Genomic DNA, 20,366 nt, shown 5'->3' with positions numbered 1-20,366 from the left:
AGTTATAAATCGTGCTCTATTTAGGTTTTTTTTCCCTCTTAAACTCTGTGGGTGGTTCCAGTGTATGAAATAATCCTCCCAATATTTTTTTTCCTACGAATAATTAAACCATAAAATATAGATAATATCCAGTAACCTTTGGAGGGCTTGCAAGTAAAGGCTACTTATTTAAAATAAAACACTCAGAAAATCAGAGCAGAGTTGAAACCACGAACACCTGCAATTGTTGTCAGACCTAATCTAGACCTTTTCCGCTGGTGGTTTGTTTTTAAACAACACATATTCCCTTTATAATAGGATGAATGACAGCCTTCTGACAGCAGTGGAGCATTTTGGCTGATTACTGAGAGGCCACCCGGCAATGATAAAGTATCAGTTTGTTTTTTCTGTGGAGATATTTCCAAACAATAGTCTTTTGGGAGTTATAACAGGCATGGAAGTTACTGCTGAAAAGGTGAATTTGACAAATGAATTATGATGGGTCTGTTGATAAATTGAGTAAATTGGATTTCATATATTACTTTACATAATGGAGTGATTGGGAGATCAAATGTGAAAATCACTACCCATAAAAAGTTACTTAGGTGCAGCATTTCCACATCAGTTTCATTTTTTGTGTGTGTGATTTAAAATGTAAGCTAAAAAAAAAAAAAATTGGCTGTAAATTGTTTTTCAGAATGACTTTTGGGTCTTTATTTTGTATACTTTTCATGGTATGTTTGACTTGGTATTTTAGCAAAAAACAAAATAAAAACCCTCTAAATTTGACTTGTAATAAAAAATAAGAAATGGTGTTAATTATGTATATATTTGAAACATGCAATATATTATGAGAATTTTCTTCTGTGTACTCAGCATCTAAGTTTATGCTTTTCTTTTCCCCTTAGCAATATGAAACTCTCTGTAAGTGGACTGTCGTTTACAATTGCTATAATTTTTCAATCAGAAGTTATTAGATACTAAGGGAGACAAACGTACTGAACTCACATATGTATTATGTTGGATTACTAACAATAGACTTAATTGATAAAAGTGATTTAACATATGTTGTGTTAATAGCTAAACCTCCAAAGCCCCTAATCTCTCATGGAAATATTGCCTTGTAGAACAAAATCCAATGAGAAGTTCTGGGATTCCAGAGTGAATTTGTACATTCCTTAGGGGCATTTTTGCAAGGGAGGTTGTTGTGTTTTAAAGGTAGTTGATAAGAGACCTGCACCACCAACCCCAGACCCGCACCACCAACCACCATCACGCATTAGTCTATAGAAGGTATTTGGGTGTATGTACTCCTGTACCACTCGGTACCACCATTTAGCCAAGGGAAGTTTCTGACCATTTGCAGCATACATTATAAATCAGGATGTCACTACCAGACAATCAGATTTGAACATTCCATGAACAAAGTAGCCTATATTCCCCAGGAACAGATCACTTAACTATGTTTATTTTATGCTGTTGATATGCCTGCATTTACACAAGTAAGGATAGCACATTGTTTATTTATTTTAAGAGTAGGTAATTGGTCTGTTTATTTAGCTAATTTTGAGTTAATTAGCCAAAAATTGAAATGGGTAATTTAGCACGATTGCTTAAATACATGGGCAAAATAAAGTTATTCTTCTAACTCCATAAAGTACTGCTCTATCCCTTGGGTTTGTGAAAGAATAATTTTGAGTCTTCTCCAAGTTGGGCTGGTGTTGGCTGCTCTCTTTAAAAAAATTTCCTATTTGGCACCCAATGATTGGGAAGTTCACTGGCCAGATATTTGGGGGAAGCTTGGAGGATTTCCAATTGCCAAATTAGTCCCCTGGGGAGACCGAGAAAAATCACAGGACTTATTTGTTGAATAAAATGAAATTGTTTAAGTTATTCTCTTTCTAGGGGATATCACTGCCACTTGGGGTTGTGGCAGCCTTTGGTGCCAAGTTTGTGCTCTCCAGTTGGCTGCAGAGATTTTTTTGGTTTTGGCTTTTTTTGTTTGTTTGTTTGTTTGTTTTTAATATTTGTTTGCATGATGAGCTTACAGATCTGGCAACTTAGAGCAAAATATTGGTCTGAATCTAAGAATGAAGGGTCATAACTTGCTGTATATGATTTAGTAATACAAAAACACTTTAAAAAATATAGGATGGGGAACTCAAAAAAGAACAGTCAAGTAAATGATAAGTTACTCATATTATCAGAGATAACTACTGTTAACATTCTGATCTTTTTATATGTTTTCATTTTTTCATATGTGACTCTATTATAGGTAAAAATTTGCATCCCTGTCCTTGTTACATTATAAGTGTTTCTCAAGTATTTAGAAATTCTTCATAACCATTTTCATAAGTTTCTAATATGTCAATATATAGATATAATAAAATTTAATCCTTTTCTTATTGGACATTTAGGAGGTTTGCTATTTTCTTTATTATAAACAATATTACCATGAAAATCTTTATATGTATGCCCTTGTCTAGTTCTCTGGTTTGCCCCTTAGAAAAAAATACCTAGAAGTAAAAGTACTAAATTAAAGAGCAGGATATAAGGTAAGTTTAAAAAGCAAGATACCTGCTGTCAAGTTTCTTTCCAGATTGGTTACATCAAGGCATATTCTAATCAACTGTATGAAAATGACCTTCTTCCTGCAGTCCTCTAAACAAATATTTTAATATTATCATTATGAAAATGTTTTCCTCATTTTATAAATTATTTGCTTTCCTTTGATTACTAATTAGTTGAATATTTTTTCATTTTTATAAAAAAATTGTATTTCTTCTGTGAAATACTTGCACGGCATAAGTTTTTTTTTTACTGTCTTTCTGATGCTTGTGGTATTACAGAATGTGACAGTGACCATTTTCAGTGTGGAAATGGATGTTGTGTCCTTGCAGTTTGGAGGTGTGATGCCACCAAAGACTGTTTGGGTGACTCAGATGAAGTTGGCAGGGGAGGGGCCAGGCTAACTCTGTTTTTATAATGGTAAGTGGTGATTTCAGCTCTAACAAAGGAAAGAGCTGTGCCTGCAGTGATAGACCCAGCCAGGGCTGATCTCAAGTCTTTTTGAAATCTGTGCAGCTGAATAGAGAACCAATGCTGTTGATAATTGTTTCTCCCTCTTTTGAGGGAAGGGTTCAATATATATCAATTTCTACCTTACCTTTATTCCATGACCGTGACCTTGATGTGGAAACAAATTTGGGAGCAGTTTTCTGAAGCCTATAAAGTAATTTTCTGACATCACTCTGTAAATTTTGTGTACCAACAAGAACATAAAAAATAATGTGATCTGAACTACTGTGATTTGCAATTGAAGGAGTCTATTTTTATATAAAGGATGTAGTATAATTCGTGTGAATTACCATAAAGAAATCACAGAAATGGTTAGTGTGGTTTTATGTTTTTTAAAAATTCTAGTTAAAAAACATGATAATATAGTAAACCCCAAATTTAACTAATTATAAAATCACTTACACCTATATTTCTTCATTTAGTTCTCTCAACAATATTATGAGGTAGGTTTCAGATTAGGAAACTGAGGCTTAGAGAAGTTCACTTGTTTATTAGAGGGCTCACAGTTGGTAAGAGCCACACACAAATCCCATCCCTTAAATCGGTTCTTTTCCCAATGTATCATAGGCGGTCAATCACACTGCCACAGTTTCTTTTATTCTGACAGGTGAACAGAGAAGGGTTATCTTCCGAAAACCAGGAGAGCAGGTGAAAAAATTACTTTTGCTTTGAATTGTTGTCCATCCTATGATACATCAGAACAGTCATACTTTGGTGTATTGTTTGGATGATAAAGCATTTGAAAATGGGAGGAAGGGTAAGGAATTGGTGCCATACAGAGCTTCTCAAACTTTCATGCACAAATGCATCATCTGGGAGCTGCTAGTTAAAGTGCAGGTTTTCCTTCTGTATGTTTGAGGTGGGACCTGAGATTCTGCGTTTCTACAAGCTCCCAGTTTATTCTGATGCTGCTAGTCTGTGGCCCACACTTTGAGCAAGGGAGTAGCTGCATTTGTAGGGACATGATCATCTGCTGTTTGCCTCCTCTGTGCTTACTAAGTTCATTTTAGATTGAACAATAGGAGCAAAAAGCAGCCTACCTCATATGTTGTTGAGAGAACAGAGTATTCCGGCATAAAGAAATGAACAAACAGTTATATCAGCAACTCTTCAGAGATTGTTGTTATGTTTTATTGACATATACTAATAACAACAACAATACCAATGACAATAGTGATAGCAACTAACATTACCTGGCACTTTCACATATATTATTTAACTTATTTTTTACAACAAACCATGAGATAAGTATAGTCCCTATTTTATGATGCGTACATTGAGGCTCAGAGAATCTGCCTAGTATCCTAAAGCAAATAAACTGTGGAAACAATAATAATTTGATTATGGGTTTTCTTTTCCAAATCTCATGGGTTTTATAGTTTATCGAGATGCTTTACTTTTAGCTACTACAAAACATGTCAAATAATTTAACAATAACTCATGGTTAATTTTTACTTAAATTAAAATTTTAATTCAATATTTTTGTCATAAATTTGTATGTATGTGTGTTTGGCTGTTTGTTTTATTTCATATTGCTTGAGATCATCAGTTTCTGGTAATGCCATTGCTGAGAATATTTAACTATGGTTAGAGTCCACAGACTCTAGTATAAAGGTTGTTCACTATTTGCCTTCAAACATATCGAGCCGGAGTTGACATACATTTTTTGGAAATAATAACTGCTTGCTGGTGAAACAGGGCAGATGCTTGTACATTGAGTTCCATTTTGGCTTGTCTTAGCTCCCCATTCCTGCCGGAAAGGCTATTTCCAGTGTGAGAGTAGTGGGGTGTGTGTTCCTTGATCCTGGGGATGTGACCACGAGCAGGACTGATGGTGGTTCAGATGAATATCAGCACAGCATGCAAGTGTTTCAAGAGGAATCTTGTTTTGGCCCTTTGGACACCTAAAATCTGACCTGTCATGAACAGGTTACACACAGTGGGATAGTTCTTTATATGCCAAGTTGGGCCTTAAATGACAAGGCAAACTTTTCCAGCAATCTCATTCAGGGGTTGGATGATACTGAAAGTGTAAAGGTATTAAAGAACTGTAAACGTATCCCAGCAATTTGGAAATGGGATAGGTTTCCAGTCTTTCTTTTGGATTATGTTATGTTCAAGAAAGAAACGAAACATTTATTGGTAGGTATAAGTGAGGGTCTCTACTTGTGTGGTTGAGAGTTGGATGAGACCTTTTGCTTTGTGGCACACTCTGTACTCAACTCTTCCACCCTTTATACCCCAGTATAAAACTCTCTTCTTTTTGAATGAGTGCAAGTGGGAGCTGGTAAGTAGGTCTGTTGGAGGCATTGTTGGTGATTACTTCAGTTACAGCTGCTGCAGCCACCATAGGATGAGCTGCAACAAGAGAGAAAACAGTAGCAGTGAAGAGGGCCTGGCAACTGCTCCATTTCTGGGCATTGAGGGTTTGTGGGACAGTCACCTGGAAGAAACCCTTAAAATCTAATTTCTTTGGGATCAAACTGGAAATAAGTGTTTTAATGGGTTTGAAACTAACTTCAGATGAGAGAGTAATCTTGGGTAAGTAAAAGATGGCAACCTGTTAGAAATTTGTCTCTCATGTGTGTCATTCCATTGCTTTCTCTGCTAAGGATATTTGTACAATTTAAAATCATTCCTGTTATCAATGTGAGTGTTTTTGGAAAGAAACAAGGAAAGAAAAACACAACTCAAAAAAGTTAAACACGTAGGGGATTTATTATCTCACCTAATAAGAAACCTAACTACAGGGATTTTCCAGAGTTGACTAATTCCCAGCTCATCCAATTTTTTCCCATTTTTCCGTTTTGCCGTATTTATCCCATTGGCTTTCCGTGATTGCATGAAAGCTGCTGAAGTCTCAAATTTTACACAACTTTTAATATCTAGAAGAGAGGACATCAACATCCTCCCCCTATATTTTTTTTATGAGACCAAAAAAGGTCTATGTTGGACTGAGGTGGAAGTTGGAGAGAAGATGTCAGGCTGGAATGAGCCACCTCAGCTCTTGATCCCAGTTGCCCCTGGAAGAGTCCAGCTCTAATCCCAGTGTGGCATTGGTCTTTGAACTTTGCCACACAATGCACATCCCCCAAATGCCCTGTTGGCATTTTCACATGGTCATTGTCCACAAAGATCAAAGAAGAAACCGATGTGTTTGATGGCTACTTCACATGGAAACTTTTGTCTTTAGATGACTAGGAATGGAGATTCTATGTTCTTCAGTAGGTCCTGGATGTGTTTCTGAGAGACTGGAATTTATCCCAGGACTTTTGAGTTCAGTATTAAGTGTGAACTCCTTTTCAGCTGGGCCACTGGATGGATACCAAGGGTCTTTTGAGGAAGAGGATAGAGATTCTCAAAATACCCATGAGATTGGCTTGGTTTATATCTAAAATGAAGACTGTATAAATTGAAAAGTCTGTCAGGGCCCGTAAGGGCTGGCCATGGGGCTGCCAGCAATAAGGGAATGGCAGGGACAAGGTGGCTAAAGGGACATCAGCAAACTCTGTAGGGCTGTGGAGGATGGTGGTGGTGGCAAATGGCTGTCCTGAGGAAGACATGGACAGGAGCTAACCAAGGCCACACAGATCAGGTTCAGTTATGTGTCAGGGTTACAGGTGGAGGGGTGAAAGGGGATAACTAGAACTGAAAGAGAGAAATGGGGGATGGTAGTTCAGACGTACTGAGGGGAGGAAGGAAAAGTGCCAGGCACAGTAGGGAGCAGGAAAAAACCGTCACTGTAGGAATCCTGTCTGGGCTGTGGAATTCTCTGGCTGGCCTCTCAGAGGTCCTGGGGAAAGATGGGGTGACTCCAGATAGCGGGTGCTCAGTGGGAATAGGATGGGGCTAGACTGAGAATCTCTGGAGAGCAGTGGCTATGCTTAATTTAGCTCTTTATCCCCATGGACTGGCATTCTGTCTGGCAGAGTAGGTTCTTAATAAATGGCTGCTGAATGATGGGTTGTTTTTTGGCTAGATACGCCATTTTGGTTCCATGTCCCCTTGCTCCCCACAGAGAACGAGAAGTAAGCTGAGCTGTGTTTTGTGATACAGCACATGGTAGACAGCCCTTTACAGAGGTGGTGGGAACTAAGGGCAACTGCTTGGGGAAAGAGACTGGAGATAAGTTTATAGCAGTAATTTGCAAGCAACGATATATACCATTTTAAATGAGTATGGATTTCATAAGGTAATTCTCACATTTTTAATGGTTTAAATTCTTTATTAGATGTCCTTAACCACACACAAACATGACACTGCTGTGATCACTAAGGTACCCGAGAACTCCTGATTGCCAAATCCAGTGGGCACTTTCCCTCCATTATCATGCTGGATGGACTTTTCTGTTGCATCTGCCTACAGTGATGACTCCCTCCTTCCTGACACTACTCCCTTGGCTGCCCATGGCTGCCCATGGCTGCCCACTATCCTCTCTGCTTTGGTCGTTCCATATTGTCTTCCTCTTCTGCTCAGTGTTTGACTGTTGCTCAGAGCCCAGCCCTTAGCAGCTCTTCTCATTCTATACACTCTCTCAGGATAGTCTCACCATTCTCATGATTTTGGTGACCCTCCGTATGGAAGTGAGGTCCAAATCTATGCCTAGGAGATTTCTTGTTTGCGCTTCAGCCTTGTATATTCAGCTGCCTGTTGGACATCTTCAAGGTACCTCAATCTCAAGGTGTCCCAGTGGAAACTAGTCATCTTCCCCCCTAAACTGGGTTTTCCTTCTGTATTTGCTGGGCTACATTATACCTGTAAGTAAAATCTAACCCACTATACGATGCTGGTAGAAAATACAAAATTGGTCTCAAACTACGAGAAACAGGCGGATTGAGACTCTTTTACAGGTTAATTTAGAACTTCATGAAATATTTCATAATGAAAGTATTTCATTATATGAAAAGCAAGATTGCTGAAAGTGACACGAAAGGTGTAATCAATTAGCATGAAAAGGGTATCACAGTCCCCCAGGCACTCACTCTGGAAACTTGGAAGGTTTTCTTGGAAGTAGCATCTTTCCTGTCCTTTGCTGCCCACATTTAATCAGCAACTCCTGCCCAATTTGCCTTATAAACATCTCTAAAGTTCATTTCTTCTATTCCATTTATGCTACCATTACTAACGTCTTTCATCTGGGTTGACTGCAGCAGTCTCTGGACTGGCCCTCCTGCCTCCAGTCCTGTCCCTCCTCTGGTTCTCCCTGACACTGATGATGGAAAGATCTTGCTAAAACCCTTTGGTAGCTCTCCATCACCTCCAGGAGAAAGTTGCAACTCCCACACGTTTACAATGGCCTCAGGGTGGCTGGTGCTTATTTTTCCATGTCTATCACTTGTCATTCCTGCCTTGAAATGTCCATTTGGGGCACAGCAGTGCTTGCAGTTCCCTTGGGCATCACGTGCTTTGTCCCCACCTTTCATCTCTGTGCATGCTGCCTGAGTGCTCGCTGCTACACAGTCCTTCTCTACTTTGGGGCCTAGCTAATTGCTACTTCTCCTTTAAGACCCAGGGGAGGTGTCACCTCCTCAAGGAAATGTTTCTCCTCCACACTCCTATCCCAGAGTAAATTAGGCACCCTTCCTTGAAGCTTCTATAATTCCTGTGTGCCTATACTCCAGTTTCATCGTTGTTTTCTAATTATTTCTTAATGCCTCCCCCAGAAGACTATGAGCTTCATGAGGGTAGGGATTGCATCTTACTTGTCATTAGATTCCCATTGTTGGTATACTTTGTGGCACGTAATAAACCCTTAATAGATGTTTATAGAATGCATGAATAAATGAATCCCAGTGTTAGATTGGTTGATAGAACTGTAAAATTTTTCTACATTTGAATGAGCTTTTAATTGCTCCCTTTGAAATCTTAAGTACAAAATATAGAATTAGATGGGCTTGAGTTTAAGAAGAAAACCAATGTGATTAAAATAATACTGACACCAGATTTAGTTTCTTCTCATATTTTGTTTAAGACTAATGACTTGCCTTTTCAGGAATAGAAGAAAATTCTTTAATTTAATGGGGAAATTGGCAATATATACTTAAATAAATTATAGTATATGGAAATTCAATGAGGAAGCATTAATCTTTTTAACCTTATTCAGACAAAATTGTGTCTTTGCATTGGACAGAATTTAGTCATTTAAGTGCCTTCTAGAAAAGTCTATCTATTGTGACTTTATTAACAGAAGTAAAATTTAACCTACAGATATGAAGTACTAGGAGAAAATATGAAATCATACTGTCAAGGTCTCAGAAATAGGCAGACTGGAAAAATTCTTGTTTGCTATTCAAGAATTACATGACACATTCAAAATGAAACCATTTTATTAGTTAAACAGAAAGAAGGAACAAAGTGATAAGAAAGATATATAATCAATTAAGCATGGAAAAGGGTGGTAATTACGGTAATTTTTTTGCATCTTATCACACTATAATCTTTATATCTTTGAATTTTCAAGTACCAACTCTAAACCTGTCATTGTCTACTTGCCTTTTAGAAAGGTTTTTCTTGTTATGTTTTGATGGCACATCCCTTAACAGATATCTCATTTTATTAGAAAACCAAGTTTTGCCAAACCCAAGTATCTTTACTATATAGAAGTGTAGGAAGCTCTGTAAAAATTCGATTAGAGGATTATATTCTTTTATGGAGGATCACATTTTCCCCAAGTGCTTCTCTTTTTATGTGGACAATTTAAAACATGCCATGATAAGATAATGTTTCCAAGTCATGGTAGTTCCTGCCTCAGATTTACAGAATAGCTTCCACATCATGCTTGCAAGCATCAGTTCATTTGATTTTATCTGTGTTATCCAGAGGAAAATTTGATAAACTGCTGACGCCCTGCTTTCATCTATACTAATCAGCAAAGAATGCAATCAAGCTAGCTTACAAATTTTTTCTGTTTATAAAATTGACACATGGTCAATGCAGACAGTTTATGTAATAGAGAAAACTATAAAAAAAAATCACTCATATTCTCACCACTCAGGAATAACCACTGTTAACCATTTGGCATATTTCCTTTTTGTTTAAACAAGGGCTTCAGTGAGGGGGATCCTACGGATCCTTATATCTATATCTGCAAAATTCTTATTTAATTCATCTTTTTCACCATATAGCTTTTCAATCTATATTGTATCCTCAACAAATATTGATAATGTAATTGTCTGCATTAACAAGCTTGAGCGTCAATACTATTCTGTGGGCATTTTGATAATATAATACCCGTGCTTTTGCATGGTAAGCTCAGCTTGATGCTAGCTGGGTAGTTTACCTTCTGTGCCTGTGAACTTTATGTTCAATGTATGCTCTTGCCTTTGCTTTCCAATAGTCTCATAATATTTGGTATATATCAGTAGATGAGTCTGTGTCTGGCAGTAATGATAAATTAAGTAATATTCTTTTCCCTTTACAGCTGGGACACTCTGCTTAAGTGATCAGATGCTGTGCTCCAGTGGTCAGTGCATCCCACATGATTACTGGTGTGACCACGTCAGAGACTGCTCAGATGGAACTGACGAGAGAGACTGCCGTGAGTCTGTTTTATAGTCTTTGCACTGTGTTTGGTTTCACCCTTGTCCCTTTGGCATTTTAATCAATTTGTTAGATTTGTTGATGGACAGAAATGCCTACAATATGCCTCTTGTTATTGAAATCTCTTGGCAGATTCTTTTGTGGATTAGGGGTGATGTTGTGATAGGAGTCTATTTTTAACAAGACATTCTAAATGTGTCCTGGCTGAGCACATCAAGCTTCTATATTTTTTGAATTAAGAAACCTTAAAGTAGAATATAAAAAGATCATTGAATATATTGAGGATAAAATCCAACTTACTACTATGGTAAGTTGCTAAGTTTCTAGGTCAAATTTCTCATTAGTTTTTTGGCTCTTGTGGACTCAACATTTTCCAGATTACCTTTGGAAAAATTTAATTTTCCAGACTTCCTTTGGAAAAATGTAATTTTCCAGATTACCTTTGGAAAAATTTAGAAAGTGTTTTTCCCTAAAATAGCAGCATACTATATCAGTTTGTAACTGATCATCACAAGATAAAGCATATAAATCACAGTATTCTATGTATAATTCTATATAAAACATGTAAATATTACCATAACCAAAACAATAAAGTGCAATCATGGTGTATTATATACTAACAAATAAGTAGAGAGTAATTTGCCTTTACATAAAACTGTTAGGTTTATACAGAACTGTTAGAATACAAGAATGTAGGAATTAGTCTACTGTCAGTCCTATAGTTCATGTGATTCTATCTTTAATCTCAGACACATCCAGTTTCTCTTAAAAGCTCTTGTAAGTCTCTTATTTATGAATTTATCTAGACCTTCCTTGAGTTTTTATACATTTTTTCCTTTTAGTATACTGCATTTCATAAGTTTACTATGCTGTATAAAGACACTTTCTTTTACTTTTAAACTTATCAACTACAAGGAGTTATTTCAGTATTCCAATAACTGGTGAACAGATTTTGTATACTTTAGAAACCTTGATCATAAACCGTTATTATGCCTCCATCCGAAGATTTAAGTTGTAGTCTATTCTCATCTAAGTTTTACTGTATTCTCCTCTATCGTTTGATAATTTGGATTTAATTTTAGCTTTCTGGACTGTCTCTAAATTCCTTCCTTTGCTCCACATGGCGTATTATTTTATGCTTCTTCATGAAAGAACCATCTTCTGTAAATTTTGCTAAACTTCCCAATAGGGTGCCATGCCCAGAGTGGAAACTAACATAAATTGGTTATGGCATGCAAATTGTTTCTATTGACTCTGCTGTTCAAACTGTTCTGTTAATGGAAGAAATACTTGCATATGTGAAAAGGAGAGACCTGTGCCTAAACAGGCCCAGATTAACACTGCATCCACACCATTATCATACCATACATTTAAAAAAACTTCTCTAGTGCTTTCTCCCCTTGCATGTTATTTTTCTTTGAGAGAAGGGTCTCTGCTATTTGTCTGTGTCTCTGCATTTGCTAGCAGAGTTCCTTGTATAGTTCTGTTCTGATATAATTTCCATGTTAAATATTCTCTTTCGAAAGAGATTGTGGTGTCTCCAATTTGGGTTTCTCTTCACTTTGGAACATTGTCAAGTTTAGAAATGGTTGTATGTGTCCAGATGCCACAAAATCGCAAGTTCGTCAATCAAGGATCCTCCTTTCAGTACTTTGTAAAGCAAACAGTAGGTCCTTCATTGAGGCAAAAGGAAAAAATATTTTTGATTAATAATGGAGATAAATCATATATTACATTTTGCAGCATTTTGTAAATTTCAGAGCGTTATATAAATTCCAGTTATTATTATTATTAGGTTCCTCAATGAGGACAATAAGGCAGGCATTATTATACTCTCTTATGCATAAAGAAACTAAAACTTCAAAGGGTAGAGTGGCCTATACAAGGTTGTATGGCAGGGCTAGCCCTCAACCCACCTTCTGGTTCCAAGTCTGGTGATTGCTCTTCATGAAGGACTTCATTTACAGAAGGGAAAAGTCCTACTTTGTGCAAGTTTAAGAGAGCACCAGAGGCCTGTGCCACCAGCCAACAGTCTGTGTCTTTATCCCTTGTTTACAAGTGGATAAAAATGAGCGCTTTATTGCAAATGCAATGGAACTGAAGGAGATGCTACACTGGGGAGGAAAAAAGGCAGCTGAAACAGACTGGATTTTTTCCATGTGAACAGCCTGCAGCCAAGTCTAAAGTCACTAGGACAACTGCCTCACAACTTTGCCAATAGACCCTCCAGAAAAAGCCTGCCAGGGTATAAGCATGCAAGTAGCTGTTATAAAAGGGAATGAAGGAAAGGAAGTGAGTTTTATAAAATATCTGGGAAGAAAACTTTTTTTTTTTTTTTTTAAAAAGATGACCGGTAAGGGGATCTCAACCCTTGGCTTGGTTTTGTCAGCACCACGCTCTCCCAAGTGAGCCAACCGGCCATCCCTATAATAGGATCCGAACCCGTGGCCTTGGTGTTATTAGCACTGCACTCTTCTGCGAGCCATGGGCCAGCCCTGGGAAGAAATTTTTTTTTTTTTTTTTTTTTTTTTGTCTTTTGTCTTTTTCCGTGTCCGGCAACGGATCGCAACCCTCAGTGTTGGCCCCGTACCGGACCGGGGACCGGCAACGGGATCGCAACCCTCGGTGTTGCTCCCGCGCCTCGCTCAGCCAGTGAGCGGGAACCGGTCTGTATGTGGGATCCGAACCCTTGGGCGGGAAAGCCGCCGGGCTTCCCAAGCGGCGCACTATCCAGTGCGCCACCGGGCCGGCCCTGGGAAGAAATTTTTAATCAGGTTTTTTTTTAAATTAAATTTTTGTAAGTAAAAGTAGTTGGTGAAAAAAGGATTCGTTAAGGAAAGAGAGCTAAATTTGTAACTCCTTGTTTTTGGTATCATACAAGTCATGAACACTTCATAGTGCATCATGGCACTAAAGTGAATTTCACACATGTAAGGGGTTTTGCAGTGAGGTCTTCTTTCCTTTTTCCCTCTACTTTGCTATGTTTTATTTATGAAGGAATATAAAAGAATCTCACAAATCTGAGGAAATGAAATGAAGACTTTTCATACTTCCTTGTTAGTGCTTTGATCTGGTCACAGCCAAAAGTATATAAGAAAATGAATGGCCTTGATCAAAGTCCTCAGCAAGTGCCACTAGGGGGCGGTGGGACAGGATTGGTCCCATTTTGTTTTCCCTCTTTCTTTGAAGGTCTTGTGGAAAGTGGGAAAGACAACTGCCATTTACCAAGCACCAACCACTATCTTACATATTTTTCACATCAATACTGCAAGGGAGGTGTGATGGCCATTCCATTTCAAAGAGATTAGAAAGATTTTCAAGAAGCAAGGGATGGGGAGCCAGGATTTTAGCATAGGTCTGTATAGTAAAAAACCAAATAATCCAATTAAAAAATTGGCAAAGGAGACGAATAGACATTTTTCAAAGGAAGACATACAAATGGCCAACAGGTACATGAAAAAATGCTTAGCATCACTAGTCATCAGAAAAATGCAAATCAAAACCACATTTAGATATCATGTCACCCCAGTTAGACTGGCCATTATTGAAAGGACCAAGAATAACAAATGCTGGTGAGGATGCAGGGAAGGGGGATCTCTTCTACACTGTTGGCAGGATTGTAAATTAGTATAGCCATTATGGAAAGCAGTATGGAGGTTCCTGAAACAACTACAGATAGAACTACCATATGACTCAGCAATCCCACTACCGGGGTATATATCCAAAGGAATGGAGATCATCATGTTGAAGTGATACCTGCACTCCCGTGTTAATTGCAGCTCTATTTATAATAGCCAAAATGTGGAACCAACCTAAGTGTCCTTTTTTTTTTTTTTTGTGACCGGTAAGGGGATCGTAACCCTCCCTTAGCTTGGTGTCACCCGCACTGTGCCATGCCTATATAGGATCCGAACGTGCGGCCTCGGCACTCCCAGCGCCGCACTCTCCCAAGTGAGCCATGGGGTCGGCCCCTAAGTGTCCTTTGACAGATGACTGAATACAGAAAATGTGGCATATATATATATATACAATGGAATATTACTCAACCATAAAAAATGAAATTCTGCCATTTGCAGTAACATAGATGAGTCTGGAGAAAATTATGTTAAAGAAAATTATGTTAAGTGAAATACATTTGCAGTAACATAGATGAGTCTGGAGAAAATTATGTTAAGTGAAATAAGCCAGACAAAGAAAGAGAAATACTGCATGTTCTCACTTATAACTGGGTGCTAAGAAAGAAGGAAAGAAAGAGAAAAAGTCACAAAAAAAGAAAGAGAGAGACAGAGAAAGAGAGAAAGAAAGAGAGAGAGAGAAAGAAGGAAAGAAAGAAAGAGAAAAAGAAAGAAAAGACCACAACAATTTGTTAAACTTTCAGAAGGAGAGAACAAACCTAAGGATACTAGAGATGGTGGGGAAGGAGGGAGAGGGTTTGGCGAGGGATAGATCAGGTAAAGGGCATAAAAAAAATCACGATTTGTAATAATGAATGTACTACCACTAATAGAAAACAAAACAAAATAAAACAACAACAACCACAACAAAAATAAACTGTGTGCCCATGCTCTCAGAATGCTTTTTTTAGCAATGGGAATTTATAAGGTCTTTTCACCTGAAGGTTACTTAGCTATTTATTTCTAAAATTTGTTGCTTAAAGCTTCTTATTATGGAAGGCATTTAACATAAGTAAAAGTGGAGTGAATTGTATAGTGAACCCCTTCATGCGCATCACTCAGTTATATCAATGAGGAACTCATAGCTAATCTTGTTCTACCTACATCCCTTTATTGCCACCCTCTGATTATTTTGAAGCAGTTCTCAGACATCATATAGTTTTGTCCGTAAATATTTCAGTGTTTATCTCTAAAACATGACTAAAACATAACCACAATATCATTATCATACCTAAAAATTAAACAACTTTTTAAAAACCATCAGATATCCAATTTAAAAATTTTCCCAATTGTCTTATTTTTCAGTTTGATTATTCAAATCAAAACCCAAATAAAATCTTTATGTTGAAGTTAGCTGATATGTCTCTCTTTCTCTTTTTTTTTTTTTTTTTCCGGATCGCAACCCTCAGTGTTGCCCCCGTACCGGACCAGGGACCGGCAACGGGATTGCAAACCTCGGTGTTGCTCCCGCGCCTCGCTCAGCCAGTGAGCGGGAGCCGGTCTGTATGTGGGATCCGAACCCTCGGGCGGCATGCGCCGCCGCGCTTCCCAAGCGGCGCACTATCCAGTGCGCCACGGGGCCGGCCCCTCTTTTTTTTTTTTTTAAAGATGACTTGTAAGGGGATCTTAACCCTTGACTTGGTGTTGTCAGCACCACGCTCTCCCAAGTGAGCTAACCGGCCATCCCTATATAGGGATCCGAACCTGTGGCCTTGGTGTTATCAGCACCACACTCTCCCGAGTGAGCCATGAGCCGGCCCTTGGTATGTCTCTTAAGCCTTTCAATTTGTAGAGTTTTTTTTTTCCCTTTCTGTTTTTTACCCTTGGCAATGTACTTTTTGGAAAAAAAAAATTATGTCACTTGTTCTGGAGTTTTCCAAAGTCTGGATTTTACTCATTGCATCCCCTGATGTCCTTTAACATATTCTTCTGTCTCTTCTATTGCCTGAAAGTTAGTAGCTAGATTTAGAGCAGGGTTTCTTAACCTTGGCACTAATGACATTGGGGGCTGGATAGTTCTTTGTTATGGGGGAGCCATCCTGTTCATTGTAGAATGTCTTAACAGTATCCCTGGCCTCTATCCACTAGATGCCAATAGCACCTCCCAGTTGTGACAATCAAAAATATCTCCAGACATGTCAAAATCACTCTCTCTGCTTGAGAATCACTGATCTAGAGGCTTGAACACGTGCAAGAATTTTTGAGGGGATGGGAGTAGGGAGAGACAAGAATACTATTTTTTTTTTTGGCAGCTGCCCAGTGTGGGGATCTGAACCCACGACCTTGGTGTTATACAACCATGCTCTAACCAACTGGGCTAACCAGCCAGCCCCAAGGAAACTTTTTATATAGAGGTATATATTTCCATTAGGAGGCATATAATGTCTAGCTATCTCTCTCCTTGTGACTGATGATCATTGCTGAGATCTATTTAGTGACTGGTGTACTCAGCTATTTTAAATGTCAGTTTAGATATAGTGCAGTTGTTTAATAGGTGCTTCAAATTAGAATGTTCCCACATGATCAAAGATTAAGCGAAGCTTGGCCAGGAGACATCTTTGTGAGACATGATGCTTTATTCTATTGTTTCTGCAGTCATGATGTATAGGAATATAAACTTGTGGACAAACGGAGAAACAGCCTATGAAAAAAGACTTTTTATTTTTCTATTTCTCAGAAATAAGGTTATCTATAGGAATGGGTCTTAATACTTTAGGAACCACCTAAATATAGTAATGGACATTGGAAAAGTTCCAAAGGAAGACTTAATTTCCCCCCATCCCCATAGTCAAAAGGATCAGGAAGCCCTGCCTGTCAAACCAGACCTGTAGGTTGTAGTCCTTACCCTTTCAAGATTCTAAAATCAAGACATTGAGCTCCAACACAGAGCACCTTGTGTCCATTCCAAGCATTCCTTTACAGAACAAAGAATTGTGTGTAAGAGTACTCTCAGGGAGGTGGAAGAAGGGAGGTGAGAGAATGGACGAGATGATGAGAAAGGCGAGAGTATTAATATCTTTGAAATAAATTTGGTGTAGTAAGAGAGATTCCTATTGTGTTTGGTCTTTTTGTCTGCTGTGTTCTTTTGCATAAGGTATTTGTGGTTATTATTATGCTTGAGAAATATTTTTTAATATATATTTAAAAGCTGCAAAGCAGGTAAAAACTCATTTTTTTCCCTAAGTTATTTTATTATTCAATCTGGCCATCTATAAAATGGCACCTGATATTAAACAACTTGTTAACTAATTTTTTTTAAAGAGCAGAGAGATTCAAAACTGCAGTCCATTTTACTTCTAATGGGATTAGCTTCAAGCAAAACCCACTCATGCAGAGTCTAAGATAAACATCAGAACAATGCAGCAATTATGGGTCATTCAATTAATATACTGAAGTGACTTTCGGTTGCTCAAAAATAGTACTTTTTTTTTTCAGTTAAGTAAAAAGATTATTTTGTTTTATCGAGTACTGTGTTAGAATGATTTTGGTATGAGTAAAATTATGGCTAATTATCGTTGGTTTGCAGCAGTTCTTTTTTGTTACTTAGGAATGCCAAAGAAAGGGTAAAATCCCTGTTACAATGAAGGCTTTCTTGCTGGTAATCAGCAGTATTTGGTCTGCCTGCAACTGGGGCTTTGTCCCTTAAGTTACATTTCTATTGACTTTCTGTTCTTTAGAATTTAAATATTTTCCTTTATATATTTAACTGCTGAAACTCCAACTGGAAGAGTTGGAGGAGAATAAAGATGGTTAAAGTCACTCTGTGGACTATGATGGCTTACGAAGAACAGATTGTTTTTCGAACTTGGTTCCACATTTGAGCTGCCCAATGAGCCTTGCCCTTACACTCCTTTCTCTATCTGAGGTCAGAGGAAGCCGTGGAGGGACTTTGCAAGTGACCCATCTTACATATCACATCACAGATGTACCTTTTTAGCATTCTTACAGTTGAGATAGGATTCAGAGCCCTGAAACTTGGAGGAAAGAGAAAAATCTCTTTTATTTAGTCTCCATCATACAGGCACTTTATAACTTTCTCCCATCTTTAAAAAGATCCTAAGATCCCACTCGGTTGCCCAATTCTCTGCTCCCTTTTACAACGAAGTTATCTAGAGTTGTCTTAAAGACTGTTTCCATTCACTCTCTTCCTTTCTTTCTTAACCCACTTAAAACAGTTCTTCATTTCTACTAATTTCCTGAAAACATTCTTGTCAATGCCACCAATGACTGCCATTCTGCTAAACCTACTGGTTCTTGTTAAAATATCACCTTATCTGAGAGCTACTCTCGATGGTCACCCTTTATCATTTTACCCCGCTCTGTTTTTGTAGCATTTTCCCCCATGCAACATTTATTTTAATGCCTGCCATTCCACTCCCCAAAAAAGAATGTAAGTTCCGTGAGAGCAGGGATTTTATTTCATTGCTTTATGTCTAGTACCTAGCACTCTTATAGGTGATGATAATGATTGCTTATTTGAATGAAATGTCAAAAAAAAAAAAGTTGTGGGAATTTCTATATTACTTGTACTTTTTCTTAGCCCAGCATCTAGGAAGTCAGTTTTTAATCAATATATGTTGAGTAGAATAGAATTCTAAGAGGAGGGCAGCACTCTGAAGAATAATTGGTTTCTGGCATATTGACATTTACCCGGCAAGAATTTGCTGGATGACTATTCTAATTATCTGGGGCCAGGTTCCCAGGACGGGTCTGAGCCACGCCCCTAATGGTCAGAAAGTGACTAACTACTCTCATTATACTGAGGTGCAGATAGTCTTCTGTCTCTTTGATCAGACTTTGCTTGTTTATCCTGCCCAGGTGGGTCACTTGGAATAACTGGAAGGTTATGGGACCAAGGTGTTATGTGGCCCTGAATGAAACATGTAGCCCCATAACTCCTATATAGAACCAGTGCCACTAAAAATGGTGCACATTATAAGCATTCGTTCACTCATGAGAAGGCATCTTACTTCTTGGCTCTATTTCTTGGAGTATTTGATACACAATTAAAAAAAAAAAAGTTCTTGTTGCTCAGTTATTCATGTATTAGAGCTTGTGTAAGATTTTTATTTTTATCATTTTTTTTGGGAATTTAGAACTACATGTGTCTTTATCTCTTTTACAGTTTTTAGTGATAGCTCTGTGTATGGGAAGAAGGAGATTCAGAATTCTTGGAACAACCCTCTCAGACACATTTCTAATTTAGGTTTACGATCAGGTAACAATGGATAGACACCAGATGGGTTTTTGGTGCTTAAAACCCAGTTAGTAAAAAGGGAGCAGGGTAAGGAAAACTAGGTAACCTAATATGTTTCCCTTTTTGGTTTTGGCTTCCTGAAAGCTGCTCAGACAAAACTTGATATTAGTCCAATTCTACTAGCCCTGTGATGAACATATTTTCTTTCTCTTTCCAAGGTGCTGAATTTCTATTTCTATTTTATAAATCTGATTATGTAGATGCTTTTTATTGAAAGCCATTGCAAAGTATTTTTGGAAAGGGGCAGGAAACACTTCTCTGTTCTCTTGTATGTTAGTATGCTCCCTAGGTGCTAGTTCATGATGGTGCTCACTTCAGGGACTTGAATTTGACTGGGTGGGAGGGTGGGTGGGAGTGGTGGTGGTACCTACCATGAGTATTGATTTTTTGGTATTGATTTTCCTGTTTGTCCTGGTATGCCTTCTTGAAATTTCTGTTTCCTAGCTCAGAGTTTCCTAGAATTCCTTGATTGTATCAGATTGAAGTCCTTTGTAGAATATGCCATAAATGACAGAAGCCTAGAGTTGGCCTCATTTCTCCAGACTTCTCAAAGTGGATGAGAAACTGACTGGAAGAAAGAAACCTTTTTTTCCCCTCCTTGGATTATTTTTCTTTTCATACTCTCACTTACAAATTCTCTGTTCCTGTTTTTTTCTTTAATTTTTCACTCTTCCTATTACTGTGAAGCCTATAAGTGGTAGCTCTATCTATTGTGGTGGTTAAGAATATGCGTTATGGAACCAGATTGCTTGAAATTGAATTCTGGCTCTCCAACCTGCCAGTGTGACCTTTTCCAAATTTTTTCTTTTTTTTTTTTTTTTTTTTTTTTTTTTTTTTTT

The 20,366-nt window shown here is 37.9% G+C and overlaps 1 protein-coding gene across 1 annotated transcript in view; it reads left to right on the top strand.

Annotated features, from left to right (window-relative positions):
* Positions 1–433: 433 nt before the first annotated feature.
* Positions 434–20,366, top strand: part of LRP2 (low density lipoprotein receptor-related protein 2) — a 167,335-nt gene continuing 147,402 nt past the window's right edge. The window contains 4 exon segments of the mRNA XM_008592305.1: positions 434–454; positions 2,789–2,930; positions 4,798–4,887; positions 10,478–10,594. Of these exon segments, the coding sequence (XP_008590527.1) occupies positions 434–454; positions 2,789–2,930; positions 4,798–4,887; positions 10,478–10,594 (370 nt within the window).

The sequence above is a fragment of the Galeopterus variegatus genome, unplaced genomic scaffold, assembly GCF_000696425.1.
Source record: "Galeopterus variegatus unplaced genomic scaffold, G_variegatus-3.0.2 Scaffold12, whole genome shotgun sequence".
Classification (NCBI taxonomy): domain Eukaryota; kingdom Metazoa; phylum Chordata; class Mammalia; order Dermoptera; family Cynocephalidae; genus Galeopterus; species Galeopterus variegatus.
This window is presented reverse-complemented; position numbering and strand designations above follow the sequence as displayed.